The 20,031-nt window shown below is 40.1% G+C and overlaps 2 protein-coding genes across 3 annotated transcripts in view; one reads left to right on the top strand and one right to left on the bottom strand.

The window, feature by feature from the left end:
• SCYL3 (SCY1 like pseudokinase 3) overlaps window positions 1–20,031 on the top strand; it is a 37,765-nt gene that overhangs the window by 5,316 nt on the left and 12,418 nt on the right. For both annotated transcript variants that reach the window (XM_044002677.1, XM_044002676.1), the window contains exons 2-3: window positions 6,163–6,375; window positions 18,364–18,549. In XM_044002677.1, the coding sequence (XP_043858612.1) occupies window positions 6,211–6,375; window positions 18,364–18,549 (351 nt within the window). In that variant the 5' untranslated portion in view covers window positions 6,163–6,210. The remainder of the gene's footprint in view (window positions 1–6,162; window positions 6,376–18,363; window positions 18,550–20,031) is intronic.
• LOC122754345 (uncharacterized protein C12orf31 homolog) lies at window positions 11,906–13,318 on the bottom strand. The gene has a single exon (XM_044002682.1). The coding sequence runs from the start codon at window positions 12,744–12,746 to the stop codon at window positions 12,369–12,371; it is 378 nt and encodes a 125-aa protein (XP_043858617.1). The 5' UTR covers window positions 12,747–13,318; the 3' UTR covers window positions 11,906–12,368.

The following is a 20,031-nucleotide window of genomic DNA, read 5'->3' as shown; positions in this document are numbered from 1 at the left end:
CTGGATCACCAACTGTGGGACCAACAAGGAGGGAAAGACAGGTTGGGCAAGGCTTTGAAGGACTTTAAAAGGTAAACAGAGGTGTTTATATTTGAATCTAGAGGAAATAGAATTTGAGTGGGGCAGTGACATGGTCAGATCTGAACTTTAAAGAAAATCACTTGGCCAGCAGTGGGCAGGAGGGACCGAAGTAGAGTATTGAAGCTTTTAAAGTAGTAGTTGCTGTTTTTTGTCCTGCGTTTTCTCAAAGAGGACCATGATATTGGGGAGGTGATATCATGACTTGCAGTGAATAGGATTTAAGTGAGGCAGGGCCTCACTCTCTTCCAGAGCCATCTGGGTCCAGTGGCAAGATACAGGTATTGGAGATGGCCCTAGACCTTTTTCTCTTTAAGGTAAGGTCTTTCCCAGGTCTTAGTTTGCCTGAGGCAACATGCATTCAGTGATAAAGGGTAAGAAATGAGGCCAAGAATCACCTCTTTTACCTAATCAAAATCTTTCAGTCTAGGAGGGGAAGACCTTCCAGGTTTCTGGCCAAAACAGAAACAGTTGCTATTTACACTCACTCAGGTGAGAGCCAGTGTGATTTGGGTTTTAGGTGGGTCTTTAAAAAAGAAATCTAGCATGTGTAGCCTAAAACATCTTGTGAAGTTTCAGCAATCAAACATATTTCTTTGGGCAGAGCACTCACAAGTAAGGGTATAATTACCTATATGGACAGAGGAAGAAGATAGAGAGGGGAAAGGAGAGGAGGTATTGTAGCAATGAGAGTATGAACTGTCAGGGCAGCTTCAGATGTAAGAGATGTGGACATACAGACAGCGAGGTCTAACAAATGATTGGATAGGAGAGTTAGAGAAAGAGCTAGGGATGTGTCTTAAGTTGAGAGACTGAAAAATTACTATTTTTGATGGAAATAGGGAAGTTTGGAAAAGGGACATTTTGGGACAGAGATAAGTTTTTTTATATGTTGAGTTTGGGACATCTCTAGAGCACCGATTTTGAAATGTCTAACAGTCAGTTGGCAATGCAGTACTGAAGTTCCGGGGAAAGACTGGGTCTTAACCCATAAATCTGGGAGTTATTGGCATTGGCAGACAGACAATAATTAAGGCCTCCTCTAGATTTCTCTTCCCCCTCTGCTTTTTAGTGCCTTCTTCCACACTACTTTGTATACTATACATTTATATATGTACATGTTGTTCTCTCCAATACAATACAAGCATCTTGAGGACAAAGATTGTTTGGGTTTTGTCTTTGTGTGCCTAGTATGTTTGATGCATCAATGAGTAAGTGAGTCAGGTGACTTGCCAGGATTGGAATCTAGGTCCTCTGACTCCAAATTCAGAGTTCTTGACATACTGAGCTCAAAGTTTGTTTTCAAGTGTTTGGTTTTCACACAGAGCTTTAGAAATGAGTTTAGTGGGGGCAGCTAGGTGGTGCAGTGGATAGAGCACTGGCCCTGGAGTCAGGAGTACCTGAGTTCAAATCCGGCCTTAGATGCTTAACACTTACTAGCTGTGTGACCCTGGGCAAGTCACTTAACCCCAATTGCCTCACTAAAAATAAAAAAATTAAAATTAAATAGAAATGAGTTTAGTGAGGGACAGCTAGGTGGTGCAGTGGATAAAGCACTGGTCTTGGATTCAGGAGGACCTGAGTTCAAATCCAGCCTCAGACACTTGACACTTACTAGCTGGGTGACCCTGGGCCCCAATTGCCTCACCAAAAAAAAAAAGAAAGAAAGAAAGAAAGAAAAAAGAAATGAGTTTAGTGGTTAGATCCTGACTATCTTTGGACAACCACAGGTCTTGTGCACCTAATACTTCCTCGATGCTTGTACCCTTGTAAAGTCTGTTCTGAAATGGATTTTCTTGGATTTTCTACCTCAGCCCTTTAGACTTCTTTTCCTTGATCCATGTTTATTTTAGGAAGGTACCACTGTGAGGCTTTCAGGGAATGGGGGGGACAGCTTATGCAAATGTATAGGGGCAGGAGATAGAATATCATTAATGGGAAAAGAAGTCATTCCCATCTCAGGATAGTTTTCTGTATAACATTTATGTCACTTATTCCTCAAGTCCGCTGTGTTTTTCAGTTAAGCATAACCAAGCAGCTGTGTAGTTAGCTGCTTATCGTGACATGGCAAGAGGAAAGTGTTGTTTATTGTGGGGGTCAAGTTTCTTGTGCCATATAATAATTAGAGGAATAACCTTCCAGGAAAATTGCACAGACGTTTTGTTGCATTACTAACTATACATGACAGCCAGGGGAATTTTAATATTTCCAACATGTGATTAGCACATTTAGCACTTTGCCTGGCACATGGTGCTTACAAAATACTTTGCCAATTTATCTGCATGTTTGTAGCATTTTAAGTAAACACGAATGCAAGAAAATTCTAAAATAATCCAAATAAACCTTTCTCATTCATAAAAAATTTTTAAATGCCATTTTGTGCTTAGCACACATGGGAGTCATTTAATAAATATTGAAGCTGGAGAAGAATCTTTTATGTAAAATTTTTTTCTTGCACATGCTTTGGGAACAGTGGAAAACAAATAATTAAGAAAGTTGGGGATATAATTTTTTTGTTTTTGTTTTTGTTTTTTTAGTGAGGCAATTGGGGTTAAGTGACTTGCCCAGGGTCACACAGCTAGTAAGGATTAAGTGTCTGAGGCCGAATTTGAACTCAGGTACTCCTGACTCCAGGGCCGGTGCTCTATCCACTGCGCCATCTAGCTGCCCCTTGGGGATGTAATTTTAATCAAAAAAGGTTTCTTTGAAATGTTTTAGGGACTCTTGAGCTCTTCTCATTTGACCACTTTGCTGGCATTCTTTTGCCTTCCTGTTTGTGGCTTAATGATTATCAGTCTCACTGAAGGTTGCTGAGAATCTAAGCCACCTAGCTTTTTGTGTGGAGAACTACTATAGAACTATCTAATGGAACACACAGACAGTTATGTGTTAGGTCCATTCAGGAAAATTATTGCATGTAATTTACTTCGGAATAAAGCATAATGATAATTGTGATAGCTTTTGTGTAGTGGTTTAAGATTTACAAAGCACATTCCAGATATTATTTCATTTGATACTCACAACAACCCTGGGAGGTAGATGGACTTAGCCCTGTTTTACGAGGGAACCAGCATATAGGTTAAATGACTTGTCCAAGATCACAGAGCTAGTAAGTGTCTAAGGCAATATTTGAACTCAAATCTTCCTGACTTTAGGTCCAGTACTCCATCCAATTGTGCCATTTGCCTGCATCATAAACCAATAGGTGTAAAGAAGTATTTTGCCTTTTCAAAAAACCAAGTATCAGATTCTTTTAAGATAGATTACTTTGTCTTTTAACTCTTGTATGTGTTGATGTTAACAAAGATAACATGTCAGAGTATCAGATGCTGTATATATCTGTAAATGTATCAATTTATGGAGGTGTTCTGAGACAATATAGTCCATCTTTAGCTGAGTTAGAGCTGGCCTTAAACTTTTTCTACTCTCGACTGTTTTGCCTCAGAAATTTTTGTGCAACCCAGGGTAAAAAGGTAGATAAAATAGGTATATATAACCTTTTACTGTTGCCAAATTTTTCGCCACCCCAGCACAGTTTAAGAAGCTTTTAGTTTGAGTAACCTTTGACTCTTCCCTCTTCCATACCTCAATTCATTTGATTCTAAAATTCTCTTAATTCTGCTTCTGCACTATCACTTAAATCTCTTCCCTTCTGATTCTACTGTCACCACCCAAATAAAGACCATCCTTAGCCTGAATCTAGCAATAGCCTCTTAACATGATTGTCATTTCCATTCTCTCCTTTTTTGGATTGACCCTAATTTTGCTGTCATTGCTGCCAGGGAGTTCTTCCTCTTGCATAGATATGGTCAAATCGCTCTGCTCAAAAATCTTAAGTGAGATTCACTATTGCCTACCAAGAAAAGTTCACTCTTGATTGGTATTCAGAGGCCTTCCACAATCTACTACCATTCTGCCTTTGCCATCTTATCTATTTAATGATAACTCTTCCACAGAACTCAGCACTAGGGTTGATTCTGTACCCCTAAACCCTCAAAACACATCCTGTACCTTCCTTTCTCTGGGTCTCTCCTCATGCTATTTGTTTGGAATGCCCTCTTTACCCCTTTTTGTCTGTTGAATTCCAGTCCATCCTTTAAAAAGCACACTCAAATGGCCTATTCCTCTAGGAAATTATCTTTTCTCTCAGGCCTATGTCATACTTTATATTATACCTCTGTAATGACCTGAAATCATATCTTACTTGGTATTGTTATCTCCTTGTTGCTAAATCCAGTGACCTTTTCTCATCAGGACTTTAAGTCCTGACCCTTTTTGACCTCTGTAGTATGTGATAATATTGACTACCTGTTTCTTCTTCCTCCTCCTCTTCTTCCTCTTCTTCCTCTTCTTCTTCTTCTTCTTCTCCTCCTTCTACTACTACTACTACTACTACTTCTTCTACTAATTGGGGTTAAGTGACTTGCCAAGGGTCACACAGCTAGTAAGTTACTACTACTACTACTACTACTACTACTACTACTACTACTACTACTACTACTACTACTTCTTCTTCTTCTTCTACTAATTGGGGTTAAGTGACTTGCCAAGGGTCACACAGCTAGTAAGTTTTAAGTGTCTGAGGCTGAATTTGAACTCGGGTGCTTCTAAATCCAGGGCCAGTGCTCTATCCACTGTGCCACCTAGCTGCCCCAACCTGTTTCTTCTTGATACTCTCTCCCCTCTGGGTTTTCATGACAGTGTTAGACCACTTCTTGGTCTTTGCAGAATCATAATCCATGTCTTGCTCCCTACATGTGGGTATTTCCTGGGTCTCTCCTGACCCTCCACATTTGTCTCTATACTCCAAGCTTCTGTGGGTTCACTTAGAACCTTTGTGCAGGTATATCGCTATATATGCAGGCCTAATGTTTCTTCTGAGTTCCCATCCTGCATCTCCATCTGCCTGATTGGATATCTTCATCTAAATGTCCTCTAGGCATCTTAAACTCAATGTGACCAAAACAGAGCTTACTAGTTTTCTTCTTGAACCTACTTCTCTTCCTTACTTCCCTGTTTCCATTGATGATACTACCATTCTTCCTGTCACCTTGGTTTACAAAATAGAAGTCATTCTCAACTCTTCTCAATTCTGGCCCCTCAATATCTCTCACCTCCATTTTCTTCTCTGTTCTTACCCCAACCATCCTTACCTGTTATTGCCTGGATCTTTTCAATAGATTCCTAATTGGTATTCCAGCATCCAGGCTTTCTCCTTTACAATCCATTTACTACACAACTGCCAGATTAACATTTCTGATTCATGAGCCTGACCATGTCCCTGCCCTGTTCCAGAAGCTTCAGTTCTCTGTTGCTAAACTAATGCTGGCATTTAAAGCCCTCCTCATAATGTGGCTCTAGGCAGTCTTCCTAGATATTTTTCCTATTACTCCTTCTCATATATTCTGTGTTCCAGCCAGATGAGCCTATTTGCTGTTCTCCATATATGACAGTGCATCTTCTGCCCCCATTCCCTTTCATAAGCTGTTCCCCATTCCTGGGCAGCTGGGACACCTCTTGGAGACCCCAGCTGCCTTTAAGAATCCTTTCTACATTCCCCTACTTGTCCCCCTAGTTCCTTACCACCACCCTTCACTGTATGTACTTTGTACATTTCCTGTACTTAATTATCTGTGAATGTGTTAGGTCCCCTCAGGAGAATGTAAGCTCCTTGAGGGCCTTGTGTTTGTCATTTATATCCCCAACCCTTGCACAGTACTTGGCACATGGGAGGCACTTAATCAATGGGATGCTGGTGGATAAAATGGTACATCTGAAAGGCCAGGTGGGAATGATGACCTTGTTTTAAAGTCTACTGAAGCAAATGAATGGGCTAGCAAGTGCACACTCCCTTTTTTCTACAGGGCCCTTCCACACAGGATTCTCTGGGTGTGTGAGCTCAGTCTGGGGCATAGCTCATTGCTGAGCACTGGCTTCTTACTGACAACTGTCCCAGGCTCAAATGAGAGACTTGAGGCCTTTTGAAAACCTGTAATTCCAATCTCTAGGATGAGCCTTATATTGTTTTCTTGCTTGAAGAACAGTTAGATTTAACGTGTTTGGAAATCTCTCCTCCCTTTTTAGGTCTGTGTTTCTGAGAAGAAACCTTACCTCCAGTTCACTGCTCAAGGGATGGGATCAGAGAACAGTGCTTTAAAGAGCTACACCCTTCAAGAGCCACCATTTAACCTCTCTGCTGGACTGGCCGTTTACCCAGCCGTGCTACAAGATGGCAAGCTCGCCTCGGTTTTTGTATACAAGAGAGAAAATGAAGACAAGGTTAATAAAGCTGCCAAGGTACTGTAGAGGCGGTGACTTTACTTAATAACCAGCACCTGCTACTATCTCCATTATCATTTCCTAGAAAAAATAAAAAACAAAACTTGAACCCAAGAAAGGACAGATTGCTTTCTGAAATAAATGATGTGAGAGGGTCCAGAGGTTTAGTCATAGCCTCCTTTAAAAATGTAGTGATTATCAGTTTTTGAGAATGTTTCCAACTGGGGGAATATTGCCAAGAATAATCTCTAAATAAAGCAGCTCTACAAAAATCAATGTGATTGATTTTTGTCATTTACTTTGAGGTTTTAAATGAAAAGTTTTGTGAGGCTAATTTCACTTTGCTCAGTTATAGTAACAGGTTGTTATTAGAGAAAATGTTGAAATATGAATATGCTTTGCAAAATTAATTTATTGTTGAAGGTAGAAATGGAAACTATTTGCCTTGGGAACTTTGGAGCCTAAACTACAAAGTATGAAAAGTGGAAATTATCTATATTTTACTTTTTACCACTTCTGTTAAATTATCCAACAGTTTATTAGTTTACTAGGTGTCTTAGCCAGGGAACTTATCCCATATCTGAATGGAATTCCATAGTCAGTAAAATGATTTTGAATGCCTTTGTGTGTTACAGGGAACTTTTTCTAGAGCAAAAACAATCATCTACTCAGATATCCCTGGACAGCTTTTTTATAAAAACCTGAGCTAAATGAACAATCCCTCCCAAAAATGTATTACCAGACATTTTTAAAGTGATCAAGATTATTGTTACTTAAGTTTTTGATTTTTTTTTTAGCAAGCATATTGGTTTAGATACTCAATTGCATTTTTAAATGTTACATATAATTTAAAATCCCTTGTATAATTATGCCTACAGGACTTTGATTATAGTGTCACTGCTTTTAACAATTTAAAGTTTGTAGTTGTATCTTTGATTTTATTATTGTACTATTTGTTATAATATGTAATTCATTTGATGCCAAGTCTTTGGTCAGGAATATAATCCTCCAATTAAAATGTTATTCCTATGGGAAATCATGATGTAATAAGTCCACTTTATGATGTAGTTCCAAGTATGTAGTAAAATTGGGGATTACATAATCTATATTAAAACTAATTTGCTTTTTAGTGAAATCTTCCCCACTACCCAAATCCAGATATTGTTAATAATTTGGTAGAAATGGTAGCAAATGCATTATATATTGACATCCCTCCTCAGCACAGGATGCTAGTGTTATCTGATATAATTCTGTAAAATGAGGGTAATATCTATCCTGCCCACCTCACAGGGGTGTTGTGAGGGTCAAACGAATATGTGTAAGTGCTTTGAAAAGTGCTGTACACGGGACAGCTAAGTGGCACAGTGGATAAAGCAGCAGCCCTGGATTCAGGAGTACCTGAGTTCAAATCAGACACTTAACACTTACTAGCTGTGTGACCCTGGGCAAGTCACTTAACCCCAATTGCCTCACCAAAAAACATAACCATGACATTCATAAAATTGGCCCCAAATTGTCTCAATATTCAAAAAAGGATCAGAAACCCTTATATTTCATGGCTCTTATTTGGAAAGATATAATGTTGGCAAAATTGCCCAACTCGAACATGGTTGTTATTCCAGTGTCAGTAAAGACATTAAAAGTGTTTGCTGGGGCAGCTAGGTGGCGTAGTGGATAAAGCACTGGCCTTGGATTCAGAAGGACCTGAGTTCAAATCCAGACTCAGACACTTGACACTTAACTAGCTGTGTGACCCTGGGTAAGTCACTTAACCCTCATTGCCCCATTTTTTTAAAAAAAGTGTTTGCTGTTTATTATATTATTGAGAGGGAGCCATAGCAATCTCTTTTTATAACATCAGATATGAAACCCATTTATGAGAAAAAAATGAAGAATTATAAAGCACATAGCTTTGTCCTGTGTAGTTAGAGCTGGAGTTTCCAACTTGCTATAAATGTTGCAACAACTGCTGAATTGCTGTTTCAGGGGAAGTGGAAACTTGAAGCCATTTTTTCTTTTTTTTTTTTTTCGTGGGGCAATGGGGGTTAAGTGACTTGCCCAGGGTCACACAGCTAGTGAGTGTCAAGTGTCTGAGGCCGGATTTGAACTCAGGAACTCCTGAATCCAGGGCCAGTGCTTTATCCACTGCTCCACCTAGCTGCCCCGAAGCCATTTTTTCAAGAATGGGAATGATTAACCAAGCTTTTAAACATCCGATGAGTAGATATGCAAAGGCACTTGTGAACAACCCTAGTACAGCATTCATTCTGGCTTCCCTGAGTAGTACTTGGTCTAACAATGGGTGCCAAGTGCCTTTTGACAAAGTTAGGTCTAGAGAAGGCCCTTATTCATTCATAATACCCATCAATGTTTATTACAGGTTTAGGCCAAAGTCTTTAGCAGCTGCACCCAGAGTTAAGTTTAAGTGTGTGAAAGGAGAGGTTTGTTTTCCTTAGCAACTCTTGAGATGCTTCCATTCTAAACTACAGCGAAAGTAGCAGTTCATAAGCTTCAGTCTGAACAATTTGAAAAAGATCAGTTTGAAAAAGAAATTCTATCCAAATCCCTTTGTACTAGGTAATAGGCACTTGGGAAATGTTGGATTTGGTGCATCTGATTTCAGCAATTTCACTGCCTGAGTGAACCACTGAACTACTTTTAGCTGTTCTCTTACAGTTCTGGCTTTTGGTCTTGCTGTCTGTGTGACTTTGGTCACTTAACAACCAGGGTTGTTGTGAGGATCAAATTAAATAATATTTGTAAAGTGCTTACTGTACTGCTTGTCACATGGAAGATGCCACATCAATGCTATTATCAATCATTGTAGTCAGCAGCAGCACCTGCTTCTCTGGGCCTTTGTTTCCTTATGTGTAAAATGAAGGGACTGGGCTAGGTAACTTCCAAGGTTCCTTCTAGCTACAAAATGTTGGTCTTATGATCCTACTCCTTATAGGTTTCATATGAAATTCCAACATATTTGTTTTTACTGTGCTGGTCCCTTGCTTTTTCTAGCAAGTGTTATTGGTTAGTAGTTCTTTGTTTTGTATTAGTTAGCAGCTAGGGGGATGTATAGTTATCACGATGCAAATGTTTTTAGACATCTGAAATAATATCAAATCAGTTGTGCTCTCTGGTTACAGAATAATATGGGATATGTATCAAGGCTACTATACCCCTCCCCTTAATTTTTCTTTTAACAACTTTCTGTCTGTAAATAGAGTATGGTCAGTAGTCATTATCATGTGACTGTCACATCTTAAAACTTTTTCTATCACTTCATGAGAATAATGAAATCAGAATTCTCATTCAGTTTCAAAGACTTCACACAATTGAAGTACTTCGTTGTCTCTTTTCACAGGTAAGAATCACACAATTTATCTGAGAATTGGGAGGGACCTCAGTAGCCCTCTAGTCCAACCCAAACGCATCTGATAAATGGCCTATCCATCTGCTTAAAGATCTCCTATTAGGGGAACCCCCTACAGGCAGTCCATCCTGTTTGGGGACATTTTTAATCATTAGAAAGTTTTATCTGATATGGAGTATAATTTTGTCTCTTTCACCTTGTTCTGCCTTCTGGGACCAAGAAAACAAGTCTTATCTTCACATGATTGAATCGTTATCTTCATTACCCCTGACTAAACATCGCTGATCCCTTCCAGCTGACCTTTATGTGGCATGAACTCATGGCCCTGACTTACCATCTGGGCTGCCCGAGGATACTCTCAAGTTGAACCATTTCCATCCTCTGCTCTGGCCCTCAGAACTGGCACACATTCCAGACGCACACTTCTTTTTCTTAGAAGCTGTATCTCTTAAAGCAGCCTCCGATCACATTTTAGCTTTTCAGATCAAATGTTGTCTAATCGTGCCTCAAGGCCCCATCTCATACTTGTGGAAAAACAATTTTTCTTTTTCTTTCTTTCTTTTTTTTTTTTGAAAAACAGTTTTCAAAATCAAGGGTAAAGTCTTATACTTATCCCTGTTAAATTTCATCCTGTTAGATTCAGCTCAGTTCTCTGCCCTGGGCGGCTCTCTTTGGATCTTTCCATTGTCTTAACTGTTCATCTCAGCTTTGTGTCATTTGTGCATTGGAAAATTTGGAGAACCAGTTCCTGAGAACTATGTACCAGGCAGTAATAGAGGTCATATTGAAGGGACCCCAGAGGTCAATATAGTCTGAACCTCAAGGAACTATGTAAGAAAGAGCCCCTGCTTTCAAAGAGTTTATAATCTTTTGTTCTTTTTTGCAATCTATTTTTGGTGATATAACATAAATAGCTACAAAGGGTGGGAAGGGGCCAAGGTTATGAAGGTCTTTGAATACCAAACAGGTTTTTACATTTGATCCTGGAAGTAATAGAGAACCATTAGAGTTTATTGAATAGGGAGGTGACCTGGTCAGATGGGATAGACTGGAGTGAGGAAAAATGATGCATGAAGACTAATCAGAAGGTTCCATTGTAGTAATTCAGGTGTGAAGTGATGAGGGCCTACACTAGGGGAGTGGTAGTGTTAAAAAAGAGGAGAGGCCATCTACGAGAGATGTTAGGAACGTAGAATGCCGAGGACTTGACAGCTGGTCAGTGAGAACGATGCCGCTGAGGTTGTGAGCTTTGGTGACTAGGGGGATTTTGGATATCCTCAAGAGTAACAGGGAAGTTAAGAAAGAGAAGGGCTTGGGGGGGGAGGGAGAAAGATGAGTTCAGTTTTGGACATGTTGAGTTTTAAAATGTCTAATAGGCAATTTATAACATGAGTATGGAGGTTTGGAGAGAGGTTAGGGTTAGATAAGTAGATCTGAGAATCATCAGCATAAAAATGGATCCATGGGAGATCACCAAGCAAAATAGTATATAGGGAGAAAAGAGAGCCCAGAACAGAGCTTTGGAGAATAAACCACAGTTAGTGGGCCTGACCTGGATAAAGATTCAGCAGAGATTGAGAATTGTTCCACCATACAGGAAGAGAAAACCAGATTAATGTCATGAAAACCTAGTGTGAAGAGTGTCAAGGAAAACAATCAGTATCGTCTCAGCATCTGTAGAGAGGTCAGGTACAACTCAGAGGAAACACTGACTTGAGTTGAAGGATAAAGAATGGCTTTTAAGGAATGACTGATAGGATTATAGCATGATACATATTTATATTATATCAAGTCCACACTCTATCAAATCACCCCTGTAATGATTGGAATAATGCCACCTACTGGAGACTTACTATAGGAAAGCTCCACCATGAGGAAAATGCCTCAGAGGGCAAGGCCATGTGGCTTTTCCTTGGCATCAGGAAGTGACATTTGCTCATGGGTGCTGTCTGTCAAGGCTACCAGCCAATCAACTTGAGGAGCCTCCTATTTTCTGGGAGGGGACAGGAAGGAGGAAAGAGGTCCTGCGCGGAGAGCTCGCTCTCTTTTTGGGTTCCTGACTTGATGGTGGTGGTGGCAGCAGAGGACTTCAAAGGAAATTTGAGGAAAGATAGGAATGCCAGGCTGTTGGAATTCTGTTCTCAATCTTTTTCTTTCTATTTTTCTTTTTTTTTTTTGATCTAACACAGAATGTAATTTATTTTTACTTACAGAGCAAAAATAACTGTAGGAATACAGGTTCTGTTTAGATAAACAGCACTTATGTGTAAGAAATTATAAAAATAATGACAGCTATTTTTTCCCCTAAGAGTAGGGCTATCTAAAATTTGATAACAGCCTGTGGTATCTTTATCAAATAGATTTACCCCAAGTGCAAGAACGCTGTGATGATTACACAGTTCATTTACTGAAAACCGCTGCATCAGATAAATCACTGACACAGTCAGACACAAGTTTGGTGCAGCTAACACTGACCAGAAAAAGGCTTCATGAAGAACCAAATGAAGTAGGGAGGATAGGTATTTCATGTTTCAGTTGAAGTAACTGATAAAGGCAAATATAGAAACAAATTATTTTCATTCAATCCCAGCACATATTCTGAACAAACATGTCCAGGTGATTTTGTTCCAGGCCTTTTAAGAATCTACCAAGCCAGGCCCTTGGCTGCTTTTGCTGCCTTCACTTTCGCCTTCCCTTTTCCCCGGTTTGCCTTTAGTTTTTTCCTTTGCCTCGGGTGCATCCAAATTGGGTACTGTCCATGTTCGTCTAAAAGACTCTTTTTGTTTCTTTTAACATCCACTTCCATTTTTGATTCACCCTCTTGATCATTCCATGCAGAGTCTGTTTTCTCTTTGATTTTTCCAGGTGCTACCACAGTTGCTATGTCTTTTACTTCTTCCATTAAAACATCACCATCTGTTTTAAGTATACCTTTTAGGCGGCTAAGTTCCTTTGGTGCATTCTTCTTTCTCTTTTCTGCATGCATCTTCCTCTTCCACTTACTCCACAAGCTTTTTGCCATTTTTAACCTGGAACTCGCGAACCTCTGAGTCCATGGGGAGAAGTACTTCCGCCGGCTCTCTATTTTTCAATAAACCCTTAAAAACCTAAACTTGTTTTATCAGTGATTTTAGTCAGTTTCCCCCAAAACTGGGGGAACAGATTAGAATCCACATTTAGAATCTTAAATTACACACCCCCAATAAGAAATAATTATTACTAGACTTCCATTTTGGACATTATTTGCTTTAATGCAAACATAAAGCTTGAAGGGACCAGTTCTATTTTGTTTTGGGTAATTACCTCAATAGGTTTATTAATATTTGCATCTTTAGAAGAGCAAGTGTGTATTTGTTTGGGGAGGGGGTGCTGATCAAGGGGCTAGCTCCAAGGAAAGGTGTGGGATCAAGGACACAGTGGAATGGTTGACCTTGGTAAGGAAAGCTCTTGCAGAAGCCCCCCAAAAAATGAAATGCTACTTCTGGTTGAATGATTCTGGGGGATGTGGGGGAGGCTGAAGGAAGTTTTTGTATTTTATACATTAAAATGCAGCTCATGGCCCACCTTCATGAAGCTTTCCTCTGGTTAATAATAACCATTATTCTTCTACCTTCCAGCACAATACCTTGTCACTTTTTAAATTATGTCTCTAAATGAGAGTTGTTCAAAAAATAAATTTACAATTAGAAGTGCATTAAAGAGGGTATGATGTTTTATTAATAATATAGTGGTTTTTTAGGTCTATTTTGTTACTATAAAGCTGATCATCTGTGACTTTTGGTGATTTTTTTTAAAAAGGAAAAAGTACAATCTGGAAAGTACAAGTCATTGACATTGACTTCATTCCTGGCAAAAATCCAAGTGTATTACTAAAGGGATGGTGAGTGAATATGTAGAAAATGAAGCTCCAATCACAAACTAATCCTGTTTGCTTTATTGACTGGTATATTAGACATTGATCTAGATTAAGAGAATGCTATGGCTGATTTCCCTGGATTTCAGTAAAGCACTTGACAGAGCCTTTCATACTAATCTTGTGGAAAAGGTTAGATGGTGGTACTGTTAGGTGTATTTAAAACTGAATGGGGCAGCTAGATGGCGCAGTGGTTAAAGCATTGGCCCTGGATTCAGGAGGACCTGAGTTCAAATCTGGCCTCAGACACTTAACACTTACTAGCTGTGTGACCCTGGGCAAGTCATTTAACCCCCATTGCCTCACTAAAAAAAAAAAACAAAAAAACAAAAAAAACAAAAACAAAAACAAAACTGAATGACTAACCCAGAGTGGTCATAGTTTGATGACTGACTTGAAAGAAAGTTTCTGGTAGATTTTCTTAGGGATATATTCTTGGCTCTGTGCTATTTAATTTTTTTTTAAAGTAATAAACCTTTTTATTTTTAGTTTTGAGTTCCAATTTTTATCCCTTCTTCCTTCCCTCTCCTCCTACCCCGAGGCAGCAAGCCATCAGGCATGGGTCATACATATATGATTATGTAAAACATGACCATATTAGTAATTTAGTACAAGAAAACTTGAATAAAGGAAAAAAAAAATGAAGGAAAGTGAAAAATTAGCATGGTTCAGTCTATGTTCCATAAATATCAGTTCACTTTGGACGTGGATAGTTTGTTTCATCAATAGTCCTTTGGGATTGTCTTGGATCTTTAATTTTTTTTTTAATGTTGAAATAGACATAGATAAGGCATGATTATCGAATGTGCAGATGACTCAAAGCTAGGAAGAATAATTTACATGTTGGATTGATAGTCAAGATTCAAAAAGATCTTGATAAGTTAGAATACTGGGCTGAATGTAAGAAGGTGAAATTTAACAAGAAAAATGAAGGTCTTATACTTAGGTTGATAAACAACAGCTTAACATACAAAATGGGGGAGGCATGGTTCAACATCATCTTGAAAAAATAAGATATGGCAGCCAAGAAAACTGAGATGATCTCAGGGAAGCCTAGGGGGAGTCTAGACCTAGCGAGGTGGTGATGGTCCTGCTGTCTTCTACCTTGGTCAGATTGCACCTGGAGTACCTCCTGTACTTCTGGGTACCACATTTTGGGAAAGACATTGATAAGTTTCCTGAGGAAGGAAACTAGCATGGTGAAGATATTCAAGAAAATGGCCCATGAGGTTTAGTTGAAGCATCTGGGGATGTTTGGCCTGGAGAAGAAAAGAGTTACTTTGCAAAATGAAAGGGCTTAGCATCTGCCCTGGATTCAGGGGGACCTGAGTTAAAATCTGGCCTCAGACACTTGACACTTACTAGCTGTGTGACCTTGACCAAGTCATTTAACCCTCATTGCCCCACCAAAAAAAGGGGGGGGGAGGTTGCTTTGAGTGGGTTCTACCCAACTAGACATCTAGGTATGTGGTGGAGAGGATCTCTATTCATGTATGGATTGTAATAGGTGTTCTTTGAAGGCTCCCCAGCTCCAAGATTCTGTGACATTATGTACCCCTTGGTTTGAAAAGTTTGAAAAGATGTGTCCCTTAAATGGACGGTCCCTAAACATAGTGCTGTTGTGGTCTAGTTTTTAAATGTCGAGGGAAGAAATTTATTGACATTTGTTTCACGCTCATTGAAAACCAAGTAGTATGCAGAGAGTTAGGGCGAATTTTACAGAATTAAAGCTTAAATAAAAAGTAACTTTCCCAGAGTCACAAAAGCGGTAAGATAGAACTAGGAAACAAATTGAGCCCCAAAGCATGTGTTGGTTGTCTGCTATATACAAGGAGAAGAATTGTGGTATAGTAGAAAGAGCTGGTCTCAGAACCAAGACATCCTCCCTTTCATACACACCTGACTGTACAGCCTCAGAAAAGTCTCTCTGTATCTTAGTGCTCCGGGCAATTCTCTAAGACTGTACTTTGCAAAGCAGATTCAGATTTGCAGTGGTAGAGGGAGTTGCCTTCCTTACAGTTCCCTCTACCAGTGAAATAACAAGTTGGGTGTCTTCCTCCTTGCATTTCCACCCCTCACCCAGTACAAAGCACCATGCTGGGTACTCAGGAGCTGTCCTTAAAGAGCTTCCATTCGAATGACTCAGGATTTTAATAGCACCACTGAAGATCAGATGAGATAGCCAACTGCACCTGACTTTACCAACCTTCAAGTGCAATATAAATGCTAGGAGAGGAGCTCTCAAGCCAGCTCAGCATATCAAGGAAACCTGAGTCTGAATCCCATCTGGGTCCCCAGGACCTCAGCTTCAGTGTCCTCAGTGGGGATGATAGCACCGACCTCAGAACTGCTGTGAGGAGCAAATGAAATAGTACGTGTAAAGTGTTTCACAGACCTCCATGCCATGGGGAATGTTAGCTCTTACTACTATAGCTACTTTTTAGCTGAGGATATCACTAAGTGTAACAGATTAATCCACTCTGTAATATTGTCACAAATATTTCATTACCAACATTATGGGACACCATGGCCCTCCAACAAAACTATTGAGTCAATGGAGATGGCTTTGAATCCTGGCTTCCAACCTGTGACCCTCACTTAGCTGCCTTGGGAAATCAGTTTATTTAAATGTAAAAAGAGGAGATTAGACTTGACCAAAGTTTCTTAAACTGTTCTCCATATGGGGTTGTGCAACTGAATGTGGAGGTAGTAAAAAATTTGGCAGTGGATGTTTGATTTGTATACTTATTTTATTTTATTTATTTTTGGTGAGGCAATTGGGGTTAAGTGACTTGCCCAGGGTCACACAGCTAGTAAGTGTCAAGCATCTGAGGCCGTATTTGAACTGAGGCCCTCCTGACTCCAGAGCTGGTGTTCTTTCCACTGCACCACCTAGCAGCCCCATGTATACCCATTTTATATACCTATATACCCAGGATCACACAAAAATTTCTTGGGTGAAAAGGGGTCATGAATGGAAAAAGTTTAAGAAGCCCTAGGCCAGATGACTTTTAGGTCCCTTACAGGTCTATGCACTTACTGTACTGTGTGTAACACACACATTTTTGAACAGCTCCTCATTTGTGTTGGTTTCGTGTTCTATAAAATATTAAACTTTGGGGGCAGAGACTGTTTAGTCTTTGATACTGCATTTCCTCACACACTGTGCACAGCCCTCTCTGCCAGGCTCTGAAGGAAGGTGTGGGAGAGAAGAGACTGCCTGCCAGACTGAAGGTCTAGAGAGCTGCCTTGCGGACCTCACTGTTGTATGCCTGTGAAACCTGCACAGTCTAACAGCTACATGCAGGGAAATGGAATCACTTCCATATTAATTGTCTTAGGAAGATCACCTGGCAAGGCCAACTACTGGACACTGAGGTCCTCTCCTGAGCTGAACTGAGAAGCATTCAGACTCTACTACAGAGGGCAGACTCCAATGGGCTGGCCACGTTGTTTGAATGCCAAACATACGTTTGCCTAAAAAGACTTAGAACTAAAAGCAAGGCAAGTGCTCACATGGAGGTCAGAAGAGGTCTTTCTGAAGGACTTTGGAACTGATTGTGAGACATGGGAGACACTGATACAAGACTGTCCAGGATGGAGTGTCTGTATCAAAGAAGGTGCTGTGCTCTGTGAGCAAAGCAGAATTGTGGTAGCTCAAAAGAAGTGTCATATGTGCACATTTGGCGATGTCTCCACTCCAAGTGTTCATATGGACTATTTGTGCCTGACCTGTGGTAGAGCCTTCTGAGGTTGTATGAGGATACACACCTTAAGCCCAACATAGTGAAGCCATTTGGGTCCTCTGAGAATGAAGGACAACCACCAACCAGCAACTTTATTTATTTATTTTTAAGGTTTTTTGGTTTGGTTTTGTTTTGGCGGGACAGTGAGAGTCAAGTGACTTGCCCAGGGTCACACAGCTAGTAAGTGTCAAGTGTCTGAGGCTAGATTTGAACTCAGGTCCTCCTGAATCCAGGACTGGTACTTTATCCACTGAGCCACCTAGCTGCCCCTAGTCTGACATTTTAAATGAAAGTAGCGAACATCATCCCTTGCATTAAACTAGAATTGAGAAAAGTAAAAATCATAGGGTCATCTATCTAGGACTGGAAGGGACCTCAGAGGCCACCTAATACAACCCCATTTAACAGGTGAGAAAACTGAGGCCCAGAGAGGTCATGACTTGCTCAAGGTCACACGGGTAATGGAGGGAGGACTTGAACCCATGTCTTCTGACTTTAGAGCCAGTGCTTTTTCCATTGTACCACTTGCAACAACTCTGTGATAGAGATGGACTATTTGTTGTTTGTTGTTTTTCAGTCATGCCAGATTCTTTGTTATTTGTTATTCCATTTATGGTTTTCAGCTCATTTTTAGATGAGGAAACTGAGACAAACAGGGATAAGTGATTTGCCCAGCATCACACAGCTAGTAAGTGTCTGAGCCCAGATTTGAACTCAGGAAGATGAGTCCAAGCTCAATGCTGTGTTTACCGCACTACCTGGGTGCCCAGCATGGACTAACCAAGAAGCAGAAAACTTTGTTTCTGTGTATATGAATCATCAGAATCCAAGACTCTTGATTGACAATACTTAATTCACCAGATGCCTTCTGTCAGCTGACTGTATTGACTCCAACCTGTGAGTGACAGAATGAATGACGCCAATGAATTGAATTTAAAGTTTATAATCCTTTCTCTGTCTCCCTCTTTTGTCTCTAAAAGCACTTGAAAACCCTGCGCCATCCCTGCTTGCTCCGGTTCCTGTCTTGTACTGTGGACACCAGTGGCATCCACCTGATCACTGAAAGAGTGCAGCCTCTCGCTGTGGCTCTGGAAACGCTGTCTGCTGCAGAGCTCTGTGCTGGCATCTATGATATCTTGCTGGCTCTCATTTTTCTTCATGACAGAGTGAGTATCAAGCACCCATGAAGGTAGCAAAGCCTTCTGGGAAATGGTCCTTTGGGAGGTATGTGACATGCTATCAGTAAATCTCTCTCAGAATGCTATCTGGGTCAGTGTTTTTACAATAACACCATGGTTTCATCTATTCTACAGAGAGAGGAGCTTTTATTTAAAAAGACCTGTAATTGGGTATTACTTTATGGACCTTGTTTTTATACGTGGCAATCCTCAGCATACTTAAGAGTGGAATGGCTGGCTATCAGGCACAGCTGGCTGAGTTGGGTATTAGTCCCACAAACCTGGCCAGAGTCAGTTAAGTAGTAATCTTGTGGGATCATAGATTTAGGGTTGGAAGGGACTTTACAGGTCATTTAGTTTGACTCTGATTTTACAGATAAGAAAATGAAATACAGTGTTGGTGGTTCACCCCAAGGTCACACAGCAGGTAGGTAGTAAGGAGCCATTGGGAATCAAACCTAAGTCCTTTGGCTCCAGATCCAGAGCCCTGCACAGCCTCATACTGCCTCAATAGTGTAATCCTATGCTTTTTTTCACTGAGATTACTGCTAAAGGGACTCTGTGAAAGTGCTTCTACTACTTAGTTGTATTTGGTTTGTTCTTAGGAGTCTTGAATACAAAGGTTTTGACAATTCCTTGCAATTTCAAAGATTATAGGAATCAGGTTTTTTAGAGCTAAAACAGGCCTTAGACATCATCTACTTTTGTTCCTTTGTTTTACTTGTCACTGAGAAAACTGAGATCCAGAGATATTACATGGCATGCCAGTGTCACAGGTCTTAAATGGCAGAAAGTGGATACGAGGTAGATCTATGTCTATGTGCGTTAGATTCTTTTGACACCTTTGTAACTTTGGTTCTTCCAGCTGGCATTATTTTGCAATAACACCATTAATGCATATGTAGCCAGGTCCTTAGCTTAATCATAACTTTGAGCTGAAATTAGCTGAAGTGCATCACTGCTGATGCATTTCAGGATTTTGTCTTTAGCATTGTACCTTGCATAGCCAAGTAATAACATGAAGCTGACCATCCCTAGATCTAGTTTTCTCTACTGCCAATCGGAGCTGGGACTTCTCTTATAATGTGACATCAGGCTTTTGGTGTACAAGCATATTTTCAATATGTATTTAAAGAGTTTATGTAATAACAGGGGTTGTTAAAAGTAGGTGGTTATTTTTAAAGTGCTGTCATGTCTACTTGAGCGCACTAGGTGACGCCATGGTGCATAGAGTGCCAGGTCTGGAGTCAGGAAGACTCATCATCTTCCTGAGGTCAAATCTGGTCTCAGACACTTACTAGCTGTGTGACTCTGGGCAAGTCACTTCACCCCGTTTGCCTCAGTTTCCTCATCTGTAAAATGAGCTGGAAAAGGAAATGACAAAGCATCCCAGTGTCTTTGCTAAGAAAACTCTAAATGAATTCACAAAGAATCAGACAAAACTGAAAACAACCAAACAACAAAAACCTG

This window comes from Dromiciops gliroides, chromosome 4 (assembly GCF_019393635.1).
Source record: "Dromiciops gliroides isolate mDroGli1 chromosome 4, mDroGli1.pri, whole genome shotgun sequence".
NCBI lineage: Eukaryota > Metazoa > Chordata > Mammalia > Microbiotheria > Microbiotheriidae > Dromiciops > Dromiciops gliroides.
Note: the sequence above shows the minus strand (reverse complement) of the source record. Positions and strands in the feature narration are given on the sequence as shown.

Coding starts and splice junctions, on each gene's coding strand:
- LOC122754345 (XM_044002682.1), bottom strand. CDS start 12,746: ATGGCAAAAAGCTTGTGGAGTAAGTGGAAGAGGAAGATGCATGCAGAA.